The sequence below is a fragment of the Nematolebias whitei genome, chromosome 17, assembly GCF_014905685.2.
Source record: "Nematolebias whitei isolate Nwh7 chromosome 17, NemWhi1, whole genome shotgun sequence".
In the NCBI taxonomy this organism is placed as follows: domain Eukaryota; kingdom Metazoa; phylum Chordata; class Actinopteri; order Cyprinodontiformes; family Rivulidae; genus Nematolebias; species Nematolebias whitei.
The window spans coordinates 1674446-1694971 of NC_056514.1; the positions used below are offsets into that span (position 1 = coordinate 1674446).

Sequence of the window (20526 nt, forward strand, 5' to 3'; positions counted from 1 at the left end):
GGACCAGATTTAACTTTTTTAGATTTTTCTACCTGGATTATTGAGCATGCATCAGGATGGTTTAATTTGATGTTTCCTGCTGCACATTTGACATCATAATCAGAAATTACTAAAAAAATTCAATTGATAAAAGTATTTTACGTTTCACATATCATCTTGGGGGCCAGATAAGATGTTAACAAGGACAACATTTGTCCCCCAGGCCTACAGTTTGACACATGTGCTACAGATTAATGCTTTAACATTAAACTGGAGCCAAGATTATGTAAAAAAAAAAGAAAAAAAGATCAGAGTTTCATTTAAATGAGCTGAAACTAAATACAATCCTCTCTGCTGCTGCTGTGGAGTCTGGTTTCCCAACTTACCGGAGCATCAGAGAACGCCTGGTTCAGGATGCCGTCATTAACCAGTTTCTTATAGATGTAGCTCGCTGCCTGACACATGCCCTGCAGGAGACACACTGTTAGCAAACACACACGTTCACACACATGCTGGAAGCCTCGACAGAGACAGGTTAGGAGTGAGGGAGTCTCACCTTGTGAGCGTAGCAGGCTCCAGTCACGCCCTCTACGAGCAGGTTCTCACAATCGGCAGACAAATCTGTCAGAGCGTCCTGCGGGATTCACATTACGACACAGAATGAATTGTGAGCATCATCACTCTCATTTTAAACTCTAACAGGTGAAGGTTTTACCGAAGTGGTCTGAAAAAGCACATTAAGCATGAAAATTCATTTATCTTATGGAAAAACAAAGAGAACGTTTAAATATCAACATGGTTATATTTCACTTTCACATCTTCTATGTGAGAAAATGATTCACAATCATACCTACACACATTGTTTTATTTCTTCTATGACTTTAAGTTTACTCATGGAGTCACATGATATCAGACAGTACATCTGATGCTGTATTTATCTGTTCTTTCACTAACACAGCAGTCAGTCATCCAGTATAAAAGGAAGTGATTCTGAACAGTGCGAAGACAAGAAAGGAGCCAAGAGCTATAAATGTACAACAGATGTACAAAAATAGAGGAAATGTTTGTGTTTAAAATGCCTGTGGAGCACTGGGAGTCAAATCTGACACTATAATGGCTTTAAATGTATTTTTTAACTTTCACTGTGCCTGGTCTACCCCAAAAGTGGAGAAAAAAAGTGTGATAATCAAAATTTTATTTACAAGAAAATTTATCTTTTTAAATTTAAATTATCTACAAAATTTTGTAGTGGGTCATACAAAAATTGTTTCACAAATATTTACACCACTATTACCGGTAATTTCTCAAAATACAGATAATGACATCGATTTTTTGTTATATGGGTGACACACTAATGTGTAATCACATTAAGTACAGAGCTTTAGAATGTGATGTCACTGTGTCTGCGGCGTGGTGGCTGATGGGATAGGATCACCATCTTAGGGGTGGGCAATACGGCTCAAATATAATATTGTGATATTTCAGAGCATTCTGACGATAATGATAAATTTCGTGATATAACACAAAACCCCCCCAGAAATTATAGTTATTCATTTGACAAAATTAACTTAACATGTTGCTTTGCAGTATTACTGTATATAAAAACAAACAAACAAACAAAAACAAGGGTAAATTTTACTGAAATGACTTTATTTAATAAAGTATTCAGTCTCAAAGTATAAAAACAAAAAATAAAAATGATAGATTGAAAAAGTCTGCACAAAATATAGATCAACAAAATCTACCACAAAAACTAAAGTGCAGGTGCAGTTTCCCAAATAAACGAAATAAAATGAAGCTGAAGATCTGTTGAGTATAAATGTAACATACAACAAAATATATGTTGCCTTTAAAGAGCTATATTTTCCAGAGCTTGTAACAAGGTGATCAGCTGACCCTAAAGCTTGTGGTGTTTCAGCTTCCTCTGTTCCTTCAGGAATGATTCATTTCTCTGATGCGCTGTCTTTTATCACCTGACTCTGTTCTTGGTCCATGGACTGTGGAACTCAAGAGACACAGCTGACCTGCGTGTATTTGTACTGGTAGTTTAGAGCGGGGGGAGACCCAGCCGAGCTGCGCCCGTACCGGCAGCCTAGAGGGGGTTTGGGGGAGAGAAAAAAGCCGAGCTGCGCTGGTGGTGGTGGGGGGGGCAGTTGAGCTGTCACTGTGTACTCGTAGTTTAGAGCTGGATGGAGAAACGCAGCTGAGCCACGCGTTGTTTTTTTTAGCATTTTAGCTAGCTAGTATTGCGCGCAGCTAATTAGTGTTATGCCAGTACCAACAGGTGGATGGGGGAATGCGCAATTCGGTTCAGTAGTTTGGCGCGCTCGGTTCCGTTAACGGTGTGGAGCAAACACTGACGTACTTATGTCATGAGATTTGCATGTCATGATATCATTTATTTTCCCGGGCAAGCGTTTTTTTACGGGTATTATCGTGAACGATATGATATGGCCCAGCCCTACACAATCTTTACTGTCCTCGAAAATAAAGATTTCTCGCTGATTGTTTTTTTAATCTACGTAGGTTAAAACAATTTAGCAATGGTCCGAACTCAAGGCCGGATTAACCATATGGGCAACTGCCCAGGGGCCCATGATCTCTAAGGGGCCCAGGGCAGTGAGGGCACAAGCAAAATATCTGGTTATCTCCTGCTTTACTTGGAGCTCTGCGCTGCATTTGGGCAGCCCCGCCTCCTCCCAGTGCGGCTGCTGCAGCTCTCGGTTTTTTGTTTTTTCAATAGGATCCTCGACGGCGTGACCTGTCAATCAACTCAGAAGGCGTGTCAGTAACTGATCAATCGACAACCTCAATTTGTCCTGAAAGTAAACGCCCCTTACCTGCTGACAAGCTCATCAGGTTTTTTTTTCTTGAGAAACATTGTTTTAATTAAAACAATAAGTTTGTATCTGTTGTGAGATGATTTTAGCAGTTTTGCAGATTTTTAATGTACTTAATGAAGAACAGTTTGACTTAAAATCGTTCATCAAACAGGAAGGAGGACTTATTATCTCTCCTCATACTACAGTGGTGAATGTGGTACTTTGCTATAGTATGGCATCAGAGAAAGCTGAGCTTAAGTTATCCACATAAAGTAAAATGATATCAGCATGAAAAGAAGGAATTTTAAGTTTGAGATTAATCCTGTTACTGATGTCTGACCAAACACTTTGTACTGACATAAAAAAAAACTTGCTCGAGGGATTCATCTTCTGATTTACAAAAGGCACAAATCAACATCAAATTTAAGTATTCTTTGCAGAAACATGGCTACAGGATATGTCTTATTTATCATTTTAAAACGATTCTCCTTCACTTTAGGAGATATAGCCCATTTGACAAATTTAGAATGAGCAGAAATCATTCTGGTTTTATGATTTATACTGGGATGTTTCTTGAAGGAATCTTTGTTATAATCAGTAAATCCTTTGTCACAAACATTCATTGATAATTTTATTTCATTTGAAGTCAACTAAGTTACAGATATTTAATTTTAATTTAGGCATCAAATCATCACCTTTGAATATATAATATTTTTAATTAATTGAATCAGCTGTTGGTCAGGTTACTTCTTGTTGTGCCATTAGCTCTAAAACAGTTACTGTATCAAGTGTTTACTTCCATCCATCCACAGGAGTAGCAGCCTAAGTGGGGAGGTCCAGACTTCCCTCTCCCCAGCTACTTGGACCAGCTCCTCCAGGAGAATCCCAAGGCGTTTCAAGTGTTTGCTTTGTAGGTAAAACTTGTTAGGATTACACGGGGAACCCAGATAGTATGAGACCCAGAACGAGGCAGACACAAGGGAAATACAAAAGAACAGTGTTTATTATGTACAGTGAATGTTTCACACGCTGGAACTCTGCACTCCTGGAAAGAGGGACGACAGGTTAGTGTTGGTCCAAGGGGAAGACCTGAGTGGTTGTCTGAAGGAGGTTCTTGTCCTTACAGTCCAAACCCGAAGGAGGGGAGCTGGTCCTTCAGTCCAGGGAGAGAGTAGCAGAGGGGAATCCAACGAGGGTCCAAGGGAACGAGGAAGGCTGGCAACTGGAGGCAAAAATGGCACGAGGAATACCTGACAGGCCGAGGGATCCAGGTCAGGTCACGAGGAGAATCCAAAAACACAAGGAACCAGGAAACTGGAAAAGAGAACACAGGTGAACAAATTATTTTCACCTAGACATATCTAGCTCAACAGTACTATACCATGAGAGGTGATATGCTCCAGCGATGAGTCACACTGGGCTGCAGCCTTTTGTAGATGGAGAGGCTCATCAGGCTGATGGCCGCCAGGTGTTGGTAATCAGCGGCCATCAGCAAGGCAGGCTGCAGGCAGTGGGACCCTTACAGTACCCCCCCTCAAGAATCGCCTCCAAGCGACCTGAGGCGCTTCTCGGGGTGGTCTCTGAAAAACCTGGAGATGAGGCTGGGGTCGAGGATGAAAGACCTGGGGATCCATGACCTCTCCTCAGGACCGTACCCCTCCCAATCGACCAGGTACTGGAAACCCCTACCCCTGTGTCGCACGTCCAGGATGGATCGGACGGTGAACGCAGGGTGGTTGTCGATCAGGCGGGGCGGCGGAGGGAGGTCAGAAGGGGGACACAAGGGACTGAGGGAAACGGGCTTCACCTGGGACACATGAAAGGTCGGGTGAATCCTCATGGCCCTGGGGAGTTGGAGGCGGACCGCATAGGGATTAATGATGCGGGTAATGGGGAAGGGACCAATGAAGCGGGGGGCCAGTTTACGGGGGGTGTCCCGCAGTTTAATGTCCCTGGTGGACAACCAAACCTGCTGGCCGACCTGGTAGGCGGGTGTCTCTGAACGGTGGCGGTCAGCGAACCATTTAGCCTGGGCTGCGGTCCTAAGGAGGGCCACCTTGGCCTGGCGCCAGATGCGACGACACCGCCGAAAGTGGTGCTGCACGGATGGGACCGAGCAGTCGGACTCAGAGCTGGGAAAAAGAGGAGGGAGGTAACCGAGGGAAGCTTCGAAGGGAGACATACCAGTGGCAGAGGAACGGAGAGAGTTGTGGGCGTATTCCACCCAAACCAAGTGTTGGCTCCAGGATGACGGATTGGACTCGACCAGGCAACGCAGGGTGGACTCCAACTCCTGATTGTAGCGCTCAGCTTGTCCGTTAGCCTGAGGATGATAGCCGGAGGTAAGGCTAACGGACGCCCCGAGCGACTTGCAAAAGGAGTGCCAGACCTGGGAGATGAACTGCGGGCCTCGGTCGAAGACGATATCCGAAGGAATCCCATGGAGCCTGAAAACATGGAGGGTGAGAAGGTGAGCGGTTTCAAGGGCAGAGGGGAGCTTAGGGAGGGGGACAAAGTGAGCGGCCTTGGAAAAACGGTCAACAACCGTGAGGATGGTGGTGTTGCCGTCAGATGGGGGAAGACCGGTCACAAAATCGAGGGCGATGTGGGACCAAGGGCGACTAGAGGTCAGGAGGGGAAGCAGAGGGCCAGCCGGAGGTTGTGTACCAGACTTGTTTCTGGCGCAGACGGGACAGGCCGAAACAAAGTTCTTGATGTCTCTGGACATGGAGGACCACCAGAAATGAGTTTTTGTGAGGGCGAGCATGCGGTTGACTCCAGGGTGGCAGGAAAGATTGTTCGAGTGGAGCCACTGGAGCACGTCGGACCGCACGCTGGAAGGAACAAAGAGGGTACCGGGGGGACCACCACCAGGATCGGGTTCGGAGAGAAGGGCCTCCTGAACGGTAGCGGTGATGGGCCAGGAGAGGGAGCCGACAATACAGGTGGGAGGAACAATGTTATTAGAGACCTCAGGCGAGTCAGGAGGGGCAAACTGCCTGGACAGGGCATCAGGCTTAACGTTCTTTGAGCCTGGGCGAAAAGTTAGGACGAAATTGAAACGATTAAAGAAAAGCGACCAACGGGCCTGACGGGGGGTCAGACGCTTGGCGTTCCTAAGATAGGTCAAGTTCTTATGGTCCGTCCAAATCAAAAAAGGGGTCTCAGTGCCTTCCAACCAGTGCCGCCATTCCTCTAATGCGAGCTTGAATGCCAACAGCTCGCGGTTGCCCACGTCGTAATTGCGCTCCGGTTGGGAGAGACGTCGAGAAAAGAAGGCGCAGGGATGAACCTTATTGTCCAAAGGTGATCGCTGGGAAAGGACCGCCCCTACCCCAGTGTCGGAGGCGTCCACCTCCAGAATGAACTGGTGCGTAGGGTCTGGGTGGCAGAGGATGGGCACGGAGGAAAAGAGAGACTTGAGTTTCTTGAAGGCGGCCTCGGCCTCTGTGGTCCAGTGAAAGGCTCGGGCGGTGGAAGTGAGCTGAGACAGGGGGGCGGCGACACGACTATAATTCTTTATAAATCGCCTGTAGAAATTTGCGAAGCCCAGGAAACGTTGTAACCGTTTCCTGGACTCGGGGGGTCGGCCAGTCGACTACCGCCCTGGTCTTCTCGGGGTCGGTTCGACAACGTCCGCCCTCAAAAATAAAACCTAAGAATGAGATGGTGGAGGTATTAAACTCACACTTCTCCGCCTTAATGAATAACCGATTCTCCAGCAGCCGCTGAAGAACCGTGCGGACGTGAGCCGTGTGCTGAGAGGGGTCGCGAGAAAAGATAAGGATGTCATCGAGGTAGACGAAAACAAAATTACCAATAAGGTCGCGCAGGACGTCATTGATGAGCGTCTGAAAAACTGCGGGGGTATTGGTCAACCCAAAAGGCATAACTAAATATTCAAAATGACCCAAAGGAGTGCGAAAAGCTGTTTTCCACTCGTCGCCCTCCTTAATACGTACGAGGTGGTAAGCATTTCTTAAGTCGAGTTTAGTGAAACAAGAAGCCGACTGTAACTGTTCCTGCAGTGAGTCAATGAGGGGGAGCAGATACTTATTTTTAACAGTTATGTTGTTTAAGCCGCGGTAATCAATACATGGCCTGAGAGTTTTATCCTTTTTAGAAACGAAAAAGAAACCGGCTCCCAAAGGGGAGGTCGAGGGTCTAATAATACCAGAGGCAAGGGATTCATTAATGTAATTGGACATAGACTCCCTTTCGGGACCAGAAAGATCATAAAGTCTACTTGACGGCAAGGGGGCGCCAGGTAATAAGTCAATCGAGCAGTCATAGGGACAATGAGGAGGAAGAGACAAGGCGCGTTGCTTGCTAAAGACGGCCGCCAGGTCGCGGTATTCAGCAGGAACAGAGGTGAGGTCGATCTCCTCTAGAGGAGGCGCGTTCCGAGGGAACTCTTTAATGGCGGAGCGAAGACAGTTACTGAGACACTTGTCGCTCCATTTGTCAACGCAGCCGCGCTCCCAATTAATAACTGGGTTATGGTTTCGGAGCCAGGGGAAACCTAAAATTATTTGGGGCGTACGGGAATTAAACACGAAGAAATCGGTCATTTCGTGATGATTTCCTGAGATTATGACATACAAATCGGTAGTCTTAAGGTTTATACGAGTCAAAGTGTCTCCGGTTAAGCCGGCGACAGAAATCGGAGGAATCTCGCGAGTGGGCAAAGAATGTTCTTTAACTAAATCGGTGCTGATCAAGTTTTGTTCAGCACCCGAGTCGATGAGAGCAGAAAACGAAAAGCGATGGTCAGGTGTCTGAATGACCATGGGAAGTAATAGTTTGAATGGGGAGGTTAACGCAGAAGTTCCCACCAGTAACTCCCGCTTTACTGGTGGAAGCTCTCGTTTTCTTCGAAACGGGCAGTGGGGCAGAAAATGACCGGGGTTACCACAATAGATGCAGAGACGGGGAGATACACGCCGCTGTCTCTCTGCAGGAGTCAGCCGTGCGTGCCCCACCTGCATGGGCTCGGGGGAGCGATCCCGTGGAGGAAAGGAAGATGATTGGTTGAAACCAGGAAGCATGGAAGACTGGGAGTTGTAGTTCAAGGGGAACTGCTTGGGTGAAGCGGACTCATGGCGAGGGGTCGTGAACCCGGAAGTGGGAGGATTCTGGGAAACGTAGTACAAAGGTGCAGACTTGGGCTCACCTGGAGAAGTCGGAAACCCGGAAGTCGAGGGTCGATGGGAGTTGTAGTTTGCCTCTCTCCTCCTTTCCCGGAAACGGTCATCGATGGAGATGGCAAGGTCTATTAACTTGTCGAAAGTCTCGGGCTCGTCTCGCGTGGCCATCTGGTCTTTGAGAAAATCAGGTAGTGCGTTTAAGAAAATACCTTGGAGGGCGGGCTCGTCCCATCCTGTTTGGGCAGCAAGGATCCAAAACTCCAGGGCGAACTCCGAGGCGTTACGACGGCCCTGTCGTAAATTCAGTAAACGCTTGGCGGCGTTTGACGTCTGCAGGGGGCGATCAAAAATCCTACGAAACTCACGTAGAAATAGTTCATAGGAAGCAGGGGGATTATCATGGCTCAGAAGAAACGAGTGAGCCCACCGGAGAGCGTTACCTTTGAGTTGGCTTACGAAAAAAGGTGATCTTGGCCGCGTCCGAGGAGAACTGGGAGGGAGCCCCCTCGAAGGCGAGTCTGCACTGCAGCAAGAAGCCGCCACATTGGTCAGGGTCTCCAATGAAGAACTCAGAAGGTTTAATGAATATTTGTTGAACAGGAGGAGTGGGACCAGGAGCCACGGGGGCTGGTGGAACGACTGGAGCTGAGGAGGCAGAAGCTTGCAGTTGACGTTTAATGGAATAAATCATACCTCCGAGCTCCTGAAGGTTGGACTGGACCGTGGTTTGGTGAGTCAGCACTTGATGAAGAACCTTGTCCATCCCGTCAATCCGTTCCTCCGTGGAACCGGGGGTTGTCTGCTCGCTCTTGGTCTCATTCTGGGTCTTTTTTGGCTGGAGCATTTCTGTTAGGATTACGCGGGGAACCCAGATAGTATGAGACCCAGAACGAGGCAGACACAGGGGAAATACAAAAGAACAGTGTTTATTATGTACAGTGAATGTTTCACACGCTGGAACTCAGCACTCCTGGAAAGAGGGACGACAGGTTAGTGTTGGTCCAAGGGGAAGACCTAGGTGGTTGTCTGAAGGAGGTTCTTGTCCTTACAATCCAAACCCGAAGGAGGGGAGCTGGTCCTTCAGTCCAGGGAGAGAGTAGCAGAGGGGAATCCAACGAGGGTCCAAGGGAACAAGGAAGGCTGGCAACTGGAGGCAAAAATGGCACGAGGAATACCTGACAGGCCGAGGGATCCAGGTCAGGTCACGAGGAGAATCCAAAAGCACGAGGAACCAGGAAACTGGAAAAGAGAACACAGGTAAACAAATTATTTTCACCTAGACATATCTAGCTCAACAGTACTATACCATGAGAAGTGATATGCTCCAGCGATGAGTCACACTGGGCTGCAGCCTTTTGTAGATGGAGAGGCTCATCAGGCTGATGGCCGCCAGGTGTTGGTAATCAGCGGCCATCAGCAAGGCAGGCTGCAGGCAGTGGGACCCTTACAAAACTAGATGTTAAACAACCAGTAAAATACACCTGGATACAGGAAATGGCATCTACTTTATTCAAAAATTTCTGGGGGAGAACCCCCAGACCCCCCCATCAGTGTGTCCCCCCCACACACATTATAAATGCTTCTGACACCAGTGGCCAACACATTACTAAACAAGTACACATATGGTGTCATGTGGTGTTCAACGTGCGTTCAACTTAATTCAGTGTTGATGATTGACTAACTCCTAAGCCGTGCGTTCGTGCACGTAGCACCCGGGCAATTAACCACTTCACTGCCACACGTTTCACAGATGTTTATAACTCTGAAATGATAATTCAGCCCCCAGTGTTTCTCACCACCACTGAGGAGCTGACATCCCAGTTCAGCTCTGTCTGCTTAAAGACTCTGGATCATGTTGCACCTGTTAAAACTAGAAAATCAAAATTGAGAGCAGAACCTTGGCTGAGTGATGTCACCAAGGCCGTTAGGCAGCAATGTAGGAGGGCGGAGCGAAAGTGGAGGAAAGACAGGTTGCAGGTCTCTTTTCAAATACTTAAAGAGAGTTGGCGCTGTTATCAGAAAGCAGTGAAAGCTGATAAATCAAAATTCTTCTCTGATATAATTACCTCAAACTCTCACAACCCACGTGTCCTCTTCTCCACCCTAAACTCTGTTCTCCAACTCACTGAACCATCACCTCTGGAAGCCTCGACTGAGCTTTGTGACAACTTCTTACATTTCTTTTTGGAAAAAATTGCGACCACCCGGGCTCTCATTTCCCCTCCAACTCATGAACCATCCATCCCACCTCAATCTGTAGCTCCTTTTGACCATTTTGAACCCATCACTCTATCTTCTCTAGAGCAAGTCATGTGCAGCTTGAAACCTTCTGGCTCCCCCTTTGATGTGGTCCCCCCTCGACTACTAAAGGAGGTTTTTCCAACTCTAGGTCTGTCCATTCTTGATATAGTAAACAGCAGTTTATCCACTGGCATGGTGCCAAAATCCTTTAAGCATGCTGCCGTCCAGCCTCTCCTGAAAAAACCAAACCTTGACCCCTCAGTCGTTTCCAACTACCGGCCTGTCTCCAAACTCCCAATTGTTTCTAAACTACTGGAGAAAATAGTCGAGTCCCAGTTGAAGTGCTTCCTGGAAAATCACACCATCTTAGAGCTTTTCCAATCTGGCTTTAAATCTCTTCGCAGCACTGAAACTGCCCTGCTGAAGGTCTTTAACGACATCTTCAGATTCACAGATACCGATGATTCTGTGCTGCTCGACCTGTTGGACCTCACAGCCGCCTTTGACACCATCGACCATGAGATCCTAACTGCTAGGTTAGAGCAGTGGGTGGGCATCACAGGATCAGCCCTCAATTGGTTCAGATCTTACCTCGCTGACAGATCCTTTTGTGTCTCCATCAAGGATTTTAGTTCAGCAGAGGCAGAGCTTAAATGGGGGGTTCCGCAGGGGTCCATCCTGGGTCCCATCCTATTCTCTTTATACCTGCTGCCGCTTGGTGCTATTTTCCGGAAACACAACATGCCCTTCCACTTCTATGCCGATGACTGTCAAATTTACTTCCCCCTAAGACACAATGGTACATGCTCTATTCAACCACTGCTCAACTGCCTGGCTGACATCAGGGACTGGATGGCTTTAAATTTCTTGAGTTTCAATGAAAAGAAGTCTGAAGTCATGTTGATCCCTCCCAACGACAAGATCACAAACCACTGTATCGACCTCTCCACTCTAACCCTGTCAAAAAACAAAGAGTCACTAATCTGGGCGTGATAATGGACCCTTCCCTGAAACTTAGCAATCATGTAAACATGATTGTTAAATCATGCTTCTTCCAACTGAGGCGGCTGTCTAAACTGAAGCCCATATTGTCCAAAAAGAACCTGGAGACAGTAATACATGCATTCATTACATCTAGGCTTGATTACTGCAATTCACTCCTGTTTGGTATCAGTCAGACCTCCATTGCACGACTACAACTGGTCCAGAATGCAGCAGCCCAATTTTTAACCAGTACAGGCAAAAGAGAGCACATTACACCAGTTTTGGCCTCACTGCACTGGTTACCGGTTCACTTTCGAATCCAGTTCAAAATACTCATGTATGTCTACAAATCACTGAACAGTGTTGGCCCCCCCCCCCCCAATCTCTCTAATCTGCTACAACCGTATGTCCCACCGCGTTCCCTGAGGTCACCAGTTGCTCCTCACAGTTCCAGGATCTCGTCTTAAGTGCAGAGGTGACAGGGCCTTCTCTGTAGCAGGACTAAGACTCTGGAACGAGTTACCTCTGCTTGTCAGACAGGCGGCCCCCCTCCCTCTCGGTTTTCAAGTCCCGTTTAAAAACTCACTACTATTCAGTAGCTTTCAACACCAGATGATCTGTGTTTTGATCCTGTATGCTCCACACTGGTTTGTCGTCATTATCTGCATCATTTTTATGTCTATATTCTGATTTACCTCATTTTGTATTTTGCTTGGTGTGTTACCTGTTGTTTTGTCTGTACAGCACTTTGGTTGGCCTTGTCGCTGTTTTAAGTGTTTTATAAATAAAGTGATATGGTATGGTATGGTATGATTTGTGTCAATGAGCATTTGGAGTTTTATAAATAAAAATACACTTGATAGTTATAATTTTAAGTATATTTACTGTATATTATGGTAATTTATTCTGTATTTTGCCAGATTATGGTGATTCTGGGGTCGTGATGATGGGGCCCTTGAAGATTGTTGCCCAGGGTACAGCGAAGTGTTAATCTGGCCCTGTCCAAACTTGTTGCGTTATTGGATGTAATGTCCGGTCTCACGACCGGAAAAGTAAAAAGATCGAAAACGGACTTTCATTTCATTGTTTTCTTGTCTGGAAACAACGCAAGGGACCAAACAAAAAGGAGATGAATGGCCTGGATATCAGCAGTGAGACGTCTTGATACAATCTTCTCCAGCATCCCAAAATATCTGCCAATTTGTTCCAAACATTTCCATTCTGCTGAGTGTGTAAATTCAGTTTGTTGGTGTTGTGCCAAAAATTTCTGCCATGATTTTGTCCAGGTGTACTCATGTGTAGTGAACTAGACCTCCGGCATCAATCTGTCTCTGAGGACCTTCAGGGGACAGGAACTGTTATTTCATTGATTTGAATCCAGAAATACAAATTATCTCATCAAGAGACTATTTAATTGTATCCTGAGTTAATCAATTGAAAGAACACTTTTCTTTTTTATATTATCATTACTATTTTACAATATCTTGATAATCAAAAGTGTGTTTAGTTCATACCATTTCTAATGTTGAAGTAAACCACTCATTTAAATCAACTGTGAAACAGTATTAATGATTTTTAAACCTCATTAGACTTAGATCATAAAAGTTAAATGTCTATTTATGAAGTAAGTGTGCATTTTAATCGGTCGGTCAAATGTCAGAGAACAAGTTATGAGAACGAAGTGCCTTGTTTTTAAAACTCTCAGACAGTAAATAAGGAACTGGCACCTGCAAAGTCTGTCATTTCTTCAAAATATTTTCCTGTCTGTACTAACCGTTCTAAAAAACATTTCTGCTGTCTGTTGACTTCTAATAACCCTCTGACATCACTAAAACACCACCCCTGCTGGTTGTGCTAACCAATCAGGAAGTACCACGTAACAGGAAGTGGATACCCTTTAAAAGTCAACAATTCTTGGAACTATTCAGTCTTCCTGGAACTTTCAGCCTTACTGGAAGATTCAGTCTTACTGGAGTCTTCCTGGAACTTTAAGTCTTGGGAGTCTTACTGGAAGACTCAGTCTTACGGCGAGCTGATGGATTGGACCATGTGCCAAGGGTCCCTCCATTTCAGCGGAGTCGCAGCTGTCTCGCTGTGAACTCACCCTGAGCATTAAATGCTCTCAACTTCTAAGGAAGCTTATTCTGTTGAACGGAGTACTTCGTCACGACTTCTGACGATCCCCAGCCGCTCTGACCGGAGACGCTGAAAGAAGCGTGAAATGGACCTCTGTACCGGAGCTGATTTATCTTGTGCTAAGGTAACGAGTCGTCACACGCTTAGTGTACCGAGGGCTGAGCTGGAGTCGGAGGAAGTGTGCCATTCCGGGTCAACACATCTTCCTTCATCCATCTAAACCTCCTCTTTAAATCTTTAAACTTCTTTACTCCTTCTCTTTAAACTTCTATTTGCCAGTAAATTAAGCTAGGTGCCTTCAGAAATGAATCATTCTCCCTCAGTAATCTTCTGTTGTCTTGTTTAGTAAATCTTGCTAAGTTTATTACTCAAAAACAGATCAGCCAATCAAGTGTACATGTTTTTTTTTTGCCAAAATATCTTTATTGAATTTTATCAGGTTTAACACACACAACTCTAACATTCTACAAAAATAATACAGCAATGTATTCAAACCAAAATACTAAAAGCCAAAACAAAACAAACAAAAAACAAAGTGCCCCTCACAAGATTCTGATCATATTGCAACCTATTTCAAACTCCATATATCTTCTCCATATCAAGGTGTCAATACAACAATGTATACACGTATATCTTAAGAGAATTTGTTTAATTTAGAAACTGCAGTGCACACCTCTTTCATTCGCTTGTACTATCTTCTGACATGTTTAAGTCCTTAACATACCTAATGAAGGGGTTCCAGACACACTCAAACAAGTCCTGTTTTCCCTTTAATACATATGAAATCTTTTCCAGAGGTAGAGCAGATAACATCTGTCGGATCCATTGGTTGGCAGTCGGTCCATGAGTCTTTTTCCAAAACAACGATATACATCTTTTCCCATTAAGCAAACTCAAGTTAATAAATATCCGTTCATTTTTAGTGTAATGATGTTTTTCTGGGTACAGTCCAAATAAAAACAGCTTGGGATCCAGTATTATTGGTTTGGAGATGATTTCCTCAATTATATCCTTTATCTCTTTCCAAAACAACATAATTTTTCTACAGTACCACATACAGTGAGCCAGAGTCCCTTTGTCTTCTGTACATTTTGAACATACATCAGGTATCTCCCTGTTAAACCTGTTAAGATCTACTGGTGTTATGTAAACCCGCATTAACCATTTGAATTGGATCATTTTAAGACCTGTATTGATAGAGCTAGTGTGAGCCAGAGTACATGCTGCTTGCCAATCTTCCTCAGATAACTCTAACAATAAATCGTTCTTCCAAGCCTTAAGTCTGTCGTGAGATCCTTCACAAACATGCAACATTAATGAATGGTAAAACTCAGATATATTACCTTTTTTCAAACTGTCTTTTGTCAACATTTTTTCTAAAGTTGATTTGGCAGGCTTCGTCAGCTCATTATTTTGACTCATTTTTATGAAGTTTCTGAGTTGAAGATATTTAAAAAAGTGTTTCTTATCTAAGTAAAACTTATTTTGTAGATCCTGAAAGCTCATCAGTATGTCTGAGTCTGGTAAATAAAAATTATGAATTGTTTGGAGTCCTTTATCTTTCCACAGTTTAAAAGTTGCATCGGCTCTACCTGGTATAAATAATTGATTACCCCACACTGGACTAAACTGAGATAAACAAATTGGTTCATTTAAAAGTTTCTTTACGTCTCTCCATACCCTTATCATATTTTTAAGAAATGGGTTCTCAGTCTGTTTTAGCAGTTTAGTTATTGAATTTGAATATAAGTATGAGGGGAGGGTCAATTTTAATCCATGAGTTTCCATATCAGTCCAATGTGGAGAATGATTAGTGTAATAAAACATCATAGACCTCAACTGCACAGCACAATAGTATAGATGAAAATTTGGACACTTCAATCCTCCACGATCATAAGGAAGGTATAGCAGGGACAAACGAAGTCTTGACTTCCTATTGTTCCATATGAAATGTATCATCTTCCTCCTCATTTGCGAGAAAAATTCAGGAGGAGGTGGGAGGGCAATGTTCTGAAATATATAAAGCAACTTTGGTAATACATTCATTTTTATTATATTTATTCTTCCCATCATAGATATTGGCAGTGACATCCATCTTTCAAATGAATTATCAACTTCGTTCATTATGGATTTATAATTGGTCTCAACTACTTGTTTAAGTTCTGGGGAAATATGAATTCCCAGATATTTAAATTCCGTCACCATCTTAAATTGTGTTATATCTGAGGTTGGGCTAACTCTCTCATTTGAATTTAATAACAGAATAGAAGACTTGTTTTTATTGATTTTATAGCCCGATGTCTCACTAAATAATTTAATTATTTCTAAAATAATTGGTATTGATCTGCTTAATTTTGATATGAATAAGATCACGTCATCTGCGAACAGGGAAATCCTGTGTTCTGTATGTCCAACGGTGATTCCACTAAGATGGGGGTGTGTGCGTACTGCAATAGCAAATGGCTCTATTGCCAGGGTGAACAGCAAAGGAGATAATGGACAACCCTGTCTGCAGCCCCTTCTGATATTTATTGGTTTAGATATATTTCTATTAGTTATCATTTCTGCTGAGGGATTATTGTATAATATTTTAATCCATTTTACAAAATTATTTCCACAGTCAAATTTTTCCAGAACCTGAAAAAGATATGACCAGTGAACCCTATCGAACGCCTTTTCAGCGTCTAATGATAAGAGAGCTGAGTCTGATGTGCCTTTGTTATAATGAATTATATTTAATACTCTCCTCACATTATGAAAGCCTTGCCTCCCCATAACAAATCCATTTTGATCATGGTCAATTGTACTTGGTAAAACCTTTTGTAAACGTCGTGCTAACATCTTGGAGATTATTTTCAGATCTGAATTTAGTAAACTAATCGGCCTAAAATTTTCACATTTATTTGGAGATGTACCTGGCTTCGGCAAAAAAGTAATCATGGCAGCATTCATTGACGGAGGAAGATGGTTTGTGTGGAAAATTTCTTTAAACATCTCTAACAGTGGGGTCAAGAGTTTGTCTTTAAAAGTTTTGTATAAATCTATCAGAAGACCGTCCGGTCCTGCTTTTTTTTCCAGATTTCATATTATCTATGGCTTGACCTAATTCTTCTTTTGTAATTTCTAAATTTAAATCGTCTTTGTTTGCTTCTGAAATTTTAGGCATATCTAAATTATTTAAAAAAGTATTTATGTCATCTAATTTTATACTCGTTTGTACTTTATACAATTCTTCATAATAGTCCTTAAAAGTAGCATTTATTTCTTGGGGATCTTGCAAAATTTGTCCTTTTGATATAATAGACGTGATTGGCTGTTTAGTTTCTAATTGTTTTATTTGCCATGCCAACAACTTGCCTGCTTTATCACCTTGTTCATAAAATGTTTGGCTGAGTCGCAGAAGACTTGATGCAGCTCTTGAAGCTGAATATTTATCATATTCTGCTCTCAAGATCAATAATTCTTTTTCTAGTTCTGGATCATTTCCCTTATTTACCTTAGCTTGGATTATTTTTATTTTATCCTCCAATTGTAGTCTAGTTTTTTCAGTTTGTTTTGTTTTAGATCCTGTATAACTAATAATATGTCCTCTAAAGAATGCCTTAAATGCTTCCCATTTTATACAGGCTGTTGTTTGTGTAGTATTAATTTGAAAAAATTCATCAATTTGTTTCCCTAAATATTCCACCAGGTTTTTATCTTGTAGCCATTTATGTTGAAACTGCCATCTCGGAGGGTCTCTTCTTAATTTATTTTCTTTATAAACCAAATAACATGGGGCATGATCTGAAATTACAATATTGTCATAGGAGCAATCTTGAATTCTAAATTGTATTTCTTTAGAAATAAAAAAAAAATCTATTCTGGAATAAGTTTTGAAAGTACTTGAATAACAGGAGTAAGCTTTAGTGTCTGAATTTCTCTCTCTCCACACATCCACTAACTTCAGCTCTTTCATCAATCTGTAAATTGCAGCCCTGCAGTTATTATGTGACTGATCAATTCCAGTTGATCTGTCCCTACTTGGATCTAATGTACAATTAAAGTCCCCCCCCATCAAGTGTGATCCTTTAAGAGTTGAGAGGGTGAGAAGCAGATCATTATAAAAATTACTGTCATCTACATTAGGGCCATAAATATTAGTCAAAATTAAAGTTTCCGACATGAGGGAGCCTTGAAGTATTAGATATCTTCCCCTTTTGTCCTTTATAATGTTTTTAATTTGTAGTGGGACTGATTCATGTATTAGAGTCATCACTCCTCTAGACTGGGATGTAAATGGTGCTGTATATACATTACCCCTCCATCTCCTCCTCACCTTTAAATTGTCCTCATCAAGAAGATGAGTCTCCTGAAGAAACACAATTTTAGAGTCCATTTCTTTTAATCTGTTCATGACTTGTTTGACTTTTTGGAGGCGTTGCAGACCCCTGCAGTTCCATGAAATAAAATTAAATTTTACGCTTTGAGGCATGTTACAACATAAGTAGTAGGTTGCTCTGTATTATAAAAAAAATGAGGCACAACAAAACTGGATGTTAGAACATACATCCAACAACACACAAAACACAACCCTTCCCTCCCTTCTAATTCCCTTCCCCATGTTGGGGGAGTCCCTCCCACGATCATTGTGTCTTCCGTTATTGCCAAAAACCAATCCACACCTAGTGAGGATCAGTAGAACCACTCTCCTAGCTTAATCTACAAAAAATATAAATACCACTGTTACTGTTAACAGCAATTTTTGAACCTTGCCCACTGATATAGAATATCATATTAGGGACAACTTCTCATTTAAATAGTTATTATTACACTTAGGAACTTAGATATGTAACCTAATTAGAAACAAAAATATATACTAAATCAACTTAGATGTACCGCCTGAGAGAGTAAAAACAGACAAACAAATGTTACATAGATATTTTCAATTTTTTACCTCTCGACAGTCATTACTTTACATACCATCTTAGGCATCATTCTTTAATCATTCTGCGTGATCTGAGCCTTCTTGGATTGTCTTGAGAAACTCCTTCGCGTCTGCAGGTGTTTTAAAGGTCAGTGTTTTGTTTTTATAAGTCACCAGAAGCGTTGCAGGGTGAGTCACTCCGTTTCGAATGCCCAGTTTACGCAGCTCCTCCCGGATCGGGTCAAACTTTTTCCTCAGCTGATGCATCTCCGCGGCCAAATCAGGGTAGAAGCGAACCCGCTGGTCCTTGTAGTATACATCTTTTCTATCCCGTGCAGCTCGGATGACAGCCTGTCTTTCTCGGTAGTTGAGGAACTTCATTATCAGCGCTCTCGGACGCGAGTCGCCGCCGCCTCTCGGACCAATTCTGTGAGCTCTTTCTAAACTCACTGAAAGCTGCTGCGCTTCATTCCCCAAAGCTTCAGGTATCCACTTCTCCAAAAAAGCACACACATCTGGTCCCTCAGCACCTTCTGGTAAATTCACGAGCCTTAAGTTATTCAATCGGGACCTTGTTTCCAAGTCCATGAGTTTGTCTTCCATTGTTTTGTTTTTAGCCTGCAAGGCGCCCACTTTAGCTTTCAGATTAGCCACCTCGTCCTCCGCGGTGGCTATGCGCTCCTCTGCTCGGGACATACGTTCAGTATAATCTTTCATCTCCTTCTTCATATCTTGCAACGTCACCACCACATTATCAAGTTTAGAAGAAAACTCGTTTCTTAATGATTCCAGCGCGGCCAGTATTTGATCAGACTTACTTTTTTCTGACTCATTTCCTCCTTCTTGCGTAGCCATGCTTTTGTTAGCTTTATTAGCTTCTCCACGGAGGTTGTAGTCGGACAACTTTGTTTGTTTAGATGCCTCACTTTTTCCTTTAGTTGTTTTACTCGGGTTAGGCATTATACCTTAAAGTGTCCCTTTTCCTCGCATAAATTTTACGTGAGCAGTAATTTCTTGTCCATTTTCAAACAGCAACAACGGAGCGAGGTTTAATGCGTCCTCCTACGTGGCCGCCATAACCGGAAGTCCCAGTGTACATGTTTTGATGTTAAATTTTGATTCTGTTAAATAAATGACCGCATTTATTCTGATGGGTCAAAGATAAAATGGCGTCTCATGTCACTCATTAAAACTCCACTCTCAAGTTAACTTGGTCACATGGAAGAAATTTAACTCGAAAAAGAAAGAATCCATTGTTAATTAAACAATTAATATTCTTTGTGCTTGAACTAGCTTTAAGAATAATTAATTAGTAGTATGTCCGCAGCAAAGCTGTCCCGACATCACTACACATGTTTAGTTCATGTTTAGTTCAAAGAAGTGGGTCAACCTGGTTTAGGTCAGGTTTATATTTTGTATGTAACTTAGTCCAAGTTTAGACAGAGTGGACATCTGTGTTATTGTGAAATAAACTGTTTAAAGTTTCTAGTGTTGTCACTTATACTGTAGTAATACTGATGTGTGTTCTGATATGTCCTCTTCAACACAAACCTTCAGATGAAGTGGAAGAAACTCCAGGAGAGGAGCTCAGTGAAGCTGCGGATGATGGAGAGGAGGAACATGAACCAGCAGCAAAAAAGTACAAATACAATGTGTGAACAAAAAAGAGCAGAAATAAACCATCTGTTACAGAAGAACTGGGAGATCAGGTCAGAGCTGAATTAAAAAAAAAAAAACAGATGGACAAAGAATTAAAAAAAATATTAAATATTATACAGGACTTCCTTGCTTTGCCATCTTGTTATCATTGTTTAACACTTGTTCCACTTTGGAGTAAGCTGTTGGGGGAAGAATCAGTTTTTTGTTGTGTGTTTTGACTGATGAAGCCTTCCTGATCGAAGGTGAAACGTTTCAATACAAAAAAAGAAACTGTCCAGATGACCTGACTGAAAATTGTTCGATTTTTTAACACTTAGGCATTTTCTGCCAGCATAAAAAACCCTCACAATTTCAAATGGTTCTGCAAACACTAATGCATCCTGTTCAGCATCTTTGCCATCTTTTTAAGATGTCACATAAAACTCTGTCTAATACCTGTGTCTTTCTTTTCTTTCCAAGGGATGGATGTGCATCAAATAAGCTCATAACAGAAGCTGTGGCCTTCTCTCCAGATTATTACCGGGGGACATTGTGTTAGCTGACAGAGGCTTTGATATTAAAGACAGTGTGGGAGTCAAGGTCAAGGTGTTATGACTCAAGGTACCCAGATGATAACGAGAACCAAAACGACACAAGATTCAATAAAAGTGTA

The 20526-nt window shown here is 42.8% G+C and overlaps 1 protein-coding gene across 1 annotated transcript in view; it reads right to left on the reverse strand.

Moving 5' to 3' along the window:
• daglb (diacylglycerol lipase, beta) overlaps positions 1–20526 on the reverse strand; it is a gene marked incomplete at both ends in the record, with an annotated part of 92019 nt that overhangs the window by 33242 nt on the left and 38251 nt on the right. Inside the window, 2 exon segments of the mRNA XM_037690691.1 lie at positions 366–446; positions 536–613. Of these exon segments, the coding sequence (XP_037546619.1) occupies positions 366–446; positions 536–613 (159 nt within the window).